This window comes from Pristis pectinata, chromosome 6 (genome assembly GCF_009764475.1).
Source record: "Pristis pectinata isolate sPriPec2 chromosome 6, sPriPec2.1.pri, whole genome shotgun sequence".
NCBI lineage: Eukaryota > Metazoa > Chordata > Chondrichthyes > Rhinopristiformes > Pristidae > Pristis > Pristis pectinata.
In genome coordinates this window covers 16,555,795-16,563,504 of record NC_067410.1, presented here as the reverse complement: position 1 = coordinate 16,563,504, position 7,710 = coordinate 16,555,795, and the positions used below count along the sequence as shown (strand labels likewise).

The window sequence follows — 7,710 nt, the reverse complement described above, 5'->3', positions numbered from 1 at the left end:
ATCCAAGCTGCCCATAGGCTCCCTTGGTATTGAGTACCAACAAGGTGGCTTCAAATACTTGCATCTTTCATTCCCCACGTTGTTGTAACCTAACCTCTTTGTGCATCTATCCTAGAATAATCTGTTCTTCAAATTGTTTCCAAACCTGTGCAATACCTAAATTAGTTCTTAATTTGTCACAGTATCTCTTGACCCACAGATTATTTCCTAACTCCTCCATCGCCACAATTGTTAATGCTCTTATCTCCTACTAAATCTGCCTGACCCCCAATACTTGTTCCCTTGGTACGGCTTCAAAGCAAGACAGGCTCGAGCGTAATTGAAAAGCAAAACAAAACTGCAGATTCAACTTAAGAACATTCAATACATAAATTGGTTTGGCCATGTATTCCCACTTCAAGTTGAATTGTATCAATCTCCACTGAGTCTCCTCTGTCGAAACTCCCTCCAGCCTACATAATTTTGAAGAACTAAACACTGTCATGATCATTCATCATTGATGACAACAATATGAAAGTCATAGATCAATCTGTTTTTTCACCAACTTGGAGATCATTTTATCTGCCTGTGCTCCTTCTCCTTGAGTATCATTCCAACCTTTACCTTTCTTCTCCCAACAGCTCAAACTCTTCTTGCAAGGATGAAGGCTCCCATATCCTCCTGTCTTCAGTTTCATCTCCCTTATTATGTTTCTGATCACAGCAATGATGCAACACCCTTCTCTCTTGATCTACCTCCACTAAAAGAATTACTATTTAATTTCCATTCCCCATCCCAGTTAAACATTAGGAAACGTTTTTATTGAACACTATTATAAATTTGCCCTACTGTTTCCATCCCATTCTCCAATCATTTTTATCAGGCAAAACAAACTTTATAAAATTGGCGTCTCTTTCAAACATAAACATTCAATTGAATGAAGTGCTTAACATTTTTCATCAATTAACACAATATTTCTCAATCAACACAATATTTCTCAATCTGTGTCAAAATTATGCATTAAAAGTTGTTGATTTAATGGCTTATATTATTTGAGGAGCAACACAAGGAATTTTGTAGTGAAATGAAAATGCTTAGAGCAGTTGTGTGTATTCAATAGTGACTTTGTTATTCTAGAGTCCATGCTAATCCATCACAGTTTGAATGTAAAGCCATGCCTGTTCTTAAAAACAGACTATGGCTACTTTTTGAAATTGTAACTAATTCAACTTTGCAAACTTGGAACTAAAACTGACTGCTGTGTTTGTGTAATACAACAAGCGAAAATAACAAAGAATTCTTTAGTAACTTCACTCTTTGGGAAACTGTTTTTAGTTCATTGTTGTTTCAGCTGATGAAAGCAAACAAAACATTACAGTAACATATTTAAAAGTGCAATTTTGACTTGAAGGAATTTATTGCAAGGAATTAATCACAGAACATCCACTTAACATTTTCATGATTGTAAAATGAACTTGTGATGACTGACAATATATACTTGTATTATAAACTATTATTTTATAGCTTTGAGCTGTAATGATTCTTTAACATTCAACTGAATGCTTCATTAAAACTTAAGGGAAGGACTGAATGTCCTATTCGGTAAGTTACTCAATGACACCAGCCTGCAACCAGTATATTTATTTTCATTTTATACTTTTAATGGATTGGATGCAGTTTTTTTCAAACTCTTCAATTTTCAGATGCTGTTTTCCAGTAGTAATTCCATGTTACTGATATAAAACAAAACATTAAAAATTTCCATGTCCTTCTGAAACATAAGAAAACATACTTAAAAGTAATTTCCTGAGCAGAAACCACCACCAGCACTCTCCTTTGCCTGACGGACTCATAATTTCTTTTTACAAGCATTTTAATTCAAATCTATTCATTGAGTACCACCATAATGGGAGATCACATTTGTAAAGATGCATTTTCCACACAGTTCCAAAAATTGCATGGTGTTACTATTTGTATTTTAAAATATTATTTAGGCTTGGGAAGTTAAAGCAAACAATTTTTAAAATTGTTAAATGTTAACTTGATAAAAAATGAAAAGTTTCTAATGTCTTCAAAATTATAGACTATTTCTATTTCTAAAATGCACAGCTCCTTACCAGAAACCATTTTGCAAGTGTCATTAGTCAACAATAGGAAGTTTCCCTAAACATAGAGACAAATTTGATATCACTTTCCTTTCATATCTCCCTAATGCACAATAGAGGCAGTGATTGTTGTCAGCGTGTCCATTAGATTCTCCGTTAACAAGAGACAAACTTATACCAATGCGCACCCTAATTAGGATATGATCTCTCTTTGAAATGAATTGATTTAGCAATGTAGCTAGTATCCCAATTGCTTACTTTAATATCTCTCCACAGCTTTTGGATGTAATGTGAGACAAGCGAATGTTGTTAGGACATCCTTCTTGGCAAATTCTATTCCAATATGTGGTTCCTGCGTGCAGTATCTTGTTTACATCTGACTTCCTTTTGTACTTACTGGCAATTGCTGTTTAGCTGTTTGTGTTGCATCTTGACTTCTTTCTCTGAATCCATAGTTAGATCTCTTGAGTCCAACAATCTTGTAAACTATTGCATTATCTACAAGCTTGCTTTCCTCTCCAGTTCTTGAATACACTATATGCTCATGCATTTGTGCCCATTAACACTGTGGTTCTTGAATATTTCAAATATGGTTTCCACCTCTGCCACAGTACCAAAACAGTATTTATTATATGTAAGCTGTTTGTGTCATTAATTTAATCCTATCCTACCTCACCCTCCGCCATTGCCAGCATCTACTCAATTGATTGCTTGCCCTAATTTCCCTGTAATTGCTTCGGTGGGTGGCACAATGGCACAGCTGGTAGAACTGCTGCCTCACAGCACTAGGTTCTAGGTTCAATCCTGACCTCAGCTGCTGTTTGTGGAATTTTCATGGTTTCACTGTGAATGTGCAGATTTCCTCCGGGTGCTCCGGTTTCCTCCCACATCCCAAAGACATGTGGGTTGTTAAGTTGATTAGCCACTATAAATTGCCACTAATGTGTAGATGAGTGCAAGAATCTGGGTGGGGGGGGAGGGTTAATAGGTACATTGGAAGAATAAAAAATGGAATTAATGTAGGATTAGTGTGAATGGGTGTTTGATGGTTAGTGCAGACGAAGTGGGCCAAAAGGCCTGTTTCCATGTGTATCTCTCTATGACTCTGACTCATCTTTTGTTTGATAACACACCTGTGCAACACCTTGAGATACTTTATTACCTTGAAGGCATCGTATAAGTACAAGTTGCTTTAGATTAACATCATTCGTGAAAAAGTCAATTCTGAGCAAGGGATTACATCAAGAACTTTAGAATTTTAAAAATCTTATGGACAGCAAATCAAGTCCCAAAATGAAATTAAAGAGCATTGTTTAACTATAAAGAGGCTGAATGGCACTCCATATTGTCTGGTGCATTCCACTGACAATCGGATACTTAAACAGCAATTCTTCATCTTGAAGTAATTGTTTAAAATTTCTCACTCTACTCCAACGTCTTTTAACCAATCAATATTTAGTATATTGAAGTGATTTGCTTAGCCCAAGTATGTTTGTTTCTGATTTATTCAGAGTAGTGATGTTCGATTAAATTTAAAATGTTTTTTGAATGACTAGTTTCAAATTGTGGTAGACCGCAAATTGAACAACATTGCTTACATCTCAAGTGAAGTACAATAAATCATTATGATGGCCTTGTAATTTCTTGCACATCTGGAGTGTACTTTGTTACCAATATGGATCCACTAATAAAGATTGGCATATAAACTGTAAAGTAGTTATATATTTGCTAAAAAGTTACTTGTTAATATCTGGGAAAGGAGTATAGACAAACTTGACTATTTTTGTTGCAAAATATACTAACTAAAATTATTTTCACACCTGGAATGTTATTTTTTGACCTTTTGTGGTGATAAGACCACAGTTGAATATAATTGGATGCAACTGAAGGCAGTTGGTGGAATTCTCCGTGTATTTATGTAGTTGTTTTCTAGGTGAAGAGTTCGAATATTTGAGTCATCTTCATCATTTGCACTGCAGATGGAATCCAGTCTGATGTTCCTGGTGAAACACCAAATTTGTATAAGTGTTATTTTTAAAAAAATAAATTAGTTTGTAAGCATTTTGATGCCCCACTTGATGAATAGATTGGTATTATGCTTTCAACAGAGTTTAGTGTTGGAGGGACTAGTTGCACTATCTGTAAGGGCAAAACTTAGTTTAGTACCATCTTTGTTTCTGTGAGATTCACAGGTTCAAGCATCTAGGGAAACTTGATTCTCAAATTAAACAACATAACTGGTAAGACAGGAACTGGCCAAATGCCTTCAAGTATATTTTCTAATATTGATTTGTTATCATCTTTGGAAAGATCACTGTGATAAAACGTTGCAAACACTTTCAAAATACTTTGCAACTGTGTTTTTATTTATAGGAGCAAAATTATGAGATTTTATGGCATCTCTTCTACCAAATATATCAATTACTTTGAAGTACCATTAAGAAGTACCATTGTGAACATGATATGTAACATCAGGATGCACTAGTGTTCTTTACAGCCAATTAAACATTTTCTTAAATGCACTCACTGTAATGTAGGAATCATGGTCAAAACATGTTCCCACAAACAATAATATGATAAAGACCAGTTAATTTGTATTCACACTTGAAAGGTGAATATTGTCCGAGACACTAGGTATAACTTGGTAGCTGTTCATTATTTTATGTTAATCTGAGTGTGCGGGTGGGACCTCAAATTAACATTGCATCCAAAAGATGGCACCTCCAACAGTACAGCATTACCTCAAAGTTGGCCTAGATTTTATGCTCAAGTTTCTGGAGTGGATCTTGAACCTATAGCCTTCTGACCAAGGGGAGAGATTTTTACCAGTTGAGATGGATTAGTTTGATTGTTAGTGCTATCACCTCTTGGTCAGACAGCTCTACATTGGGACATCTAAGTGGATAATCTAGGCTGACCATCCAGTACAGTACAGAGGAGTACTGCATGCTCAAAAGTGCCATCTTTCCAATGTTAAACCAACTATTCCCTCAGGTGAATACCACACTGATTTGAAGAGCAGGGGAGTTATTTCCAGTGCCTTGGTCAATATTAACCCTACACTAAACATTACTAAACCAAATTGTTTAGTTATTATCATTCTTGTTTGTGAGAGTTTGCTCTGTGCATGTTGGCTGCCGTGGTTCCTGCACTACAACAGTGATGAAGCGCTTCATAGCCAATGATTTATTATTGACCTGAAGAATCACAACTGACATTCATCTTAAAACGGTTCTTGTTATACAGGGAAATACACCAATTATTTCGTCCAAAATAAGCTCCTTCAAATAGTAATGAATTGAACAGTCTATTTTTGTTGCTTTTGACTGAAGTAGGATTGCCATTCAGCACATGGGAGAATGACCTGCTCCTCTTCACGGAATACCATGGGATCTTTAGAGTTATTTAGCATCTCACCTGAAGTACAGTGCCCCACACTATGCACCCTCCGTATTTTCTTTGTGATGTTATCTTAGGTTATTGCTAATTTCACGAAGTTGGGCTTAATCCTACAACCTTCTGATTCAGATATGTGTCTTAGTTAACACAAAAAGATCAGATTTATTACAAAGTGTGGTAGATTGAGTCGTTTTCTGTTACCTGATTAAGTTGTCATTCAGTCTCAAGAAGTGAAGTGCTTTCATTTCAGCAATTCCAGCAGGAACTCTTTTCAACATATTATGATCCAAAAACAGTTCCCTCATAGAATCATAAGTTCCAAAGAAAGAAACTGGGTCAATTCCACTACTGGTTAGTTTGTTGAAAGAAAGGTACAGAATTTCCAGTCCTGGTTCCATATGGGCAAACACAAAGCCTGGAATTCGCTCAATCTGGTTATGAACAAGTATAAGATACAGCAAACCTTTGGGTAGGAAGGATGGAACATGAACGATCTTGTTGTATGAGAGATCCAGGGATTCCAGATTCCTAAATGATGAACAGGAATATTGGTTGATATTAAAAGCAACTTCTTAATTCTGCAACCCTCTACAATAGGCAGAAAATTATAGCCTAGACATGTCAAAAGTTAAACCAACTGGTGCTGATCACACATTAGTTACTTGTCATAGCACTATTATCATTGTTTTAAAAAATTCAAAAATAATTGTATTCTGTCACTCTTTACATAAGCTATGTGCTTGGTTTTATAAAATTATACATATTATCTATTGAATTTTATTATGATTGCTAAATTGTTTAGATTTGGGACTTGGAAGCATTTAATTGCCTGATCTTGCAGAGATTGGATATTAGGACTGCATTTGTTTGAGTGGCCAGTAGCACAGCAAGTGGTACTGCTGCCTCACAGCTCCAGCTACTTGGGTTCAATCCTGACCTTTGGTGCTGTCAGTGTAGAGTTTTCACATTCTCCCTGTGACCAATGAGATTCCCTCAGGTGCTCCAGTTTTTCCCCACATTTCAAAGACATGGGTTTGTGGGTTAATTGGTCACTCTAAATTACTCCTAGTCAAGGTAGATGATAGGAGAGAGATTCAAATTGGTGTTAATGGCTATGTGAGAGGGAATACATAACAATAAAATAAAATGGGGAAATGGGAATGGTGGAATTGCTCTGGGAACCGTAGATTTAGCATGAATTTGATAGGGCCAAATAGCCTAAGTTGTAAGAAAATATAAAATATGGAATCCCTGTATACATCTAAGAGTTACAATTATGTTTGCACCATTTGGATTTGATGGTCATTGGAATGCATTTTTAAAATGTATTGCTATTTATTGTATTGTTCAAGAGCTTCCCACAATTGAACTCATCATCCCTGATTTCTAGAACATAGAACTGTACAGCATAGTACAGGATCTTCAGCCCATGAACTTGTGCTGACCTATATAAACTTACCCTACAATCAATCTAACCCTTCCCTCCTACACAGCCCATAACCCTCCATTTTTCTTATATCCATGTGCCTATCCAAGAGTCTTTTAAATGGTCCTATTGTATCAGCCTCTACCACCACCCCCAGCAGTGTGTTCCAGGCACTCACCACTCTCTGTGTAAAAAACCTACCTAGAAACATAGAAAAAGTACAGCACAATTCAGGCCCTTCAGCCCACAAAGCTGTGCCAAACATGTCCCTACCCTAGAAATTACTAGGCTTACCCATAGCCCTCTATTTTACTCAGCTCCATGTACCTATCTAACAGTCTCTTGAAAGATCCTATCATATCCGCCTCCACCACCGTTTCTGGCAGCCCATTCCACGCACTCACCACTCTCTGAGTAAAAAGCTTACCCCTGACATCTCCTCTATATCTACTCCCCAGCACCTTAAACCTATGTCCTCTTGTGGCCACCATTTCAGCCCTGGGGAAAAGCTTCTGACTATCCACCTGATCAATACCTCTCATCATCTTATACACCTCTGTCAGGTCCCCCCTCATCCTCCGTCTCTCCAAGGAGAAAAGGCCGACTTCCCTCAACCTGCTTTCATAAGGCATGCTCCACATTCCAGGCAGCATCCTTGTAAATCTCCTCTGCACCCTCTCTATGGCTTCCACATCTTTCCTGTAGTAAGATGACCAGAACTGAGCACCATACTCCAGGTAGGGTCTGAGCAGGGACGTATGTAGCTGCAACAATACCTCTCGGCTCCTAAATTCAATTCCC

The 7,710-nt window shown here is 37.0% G+C and overlaps 1 protein-coding gene across 1 annotated transcript in view; it reads right to left on the bottom strand.

Moving 5' to 3' along the window:
• Window positions 1-5,680: 5,680 nt before the first annotated feature.
• The window catches only part of ecm2 (extracellular matrix protein 2, female organ and adipocyte specific), a 30,362-nt gene continuing 28,332 nt past the window's right edge, over window positions 5,681-7,710 (bottom strand). The window contains exon 10 of the mRNA XM_052017593.1: window positions 5,681-6,011. Coding sequence (XP_051873553.1) covers window positions 5,681-6,011 — 331 coding nt within the window. The remainder of the gene's footprint in view (window positions 6,012-7,710) is intronic.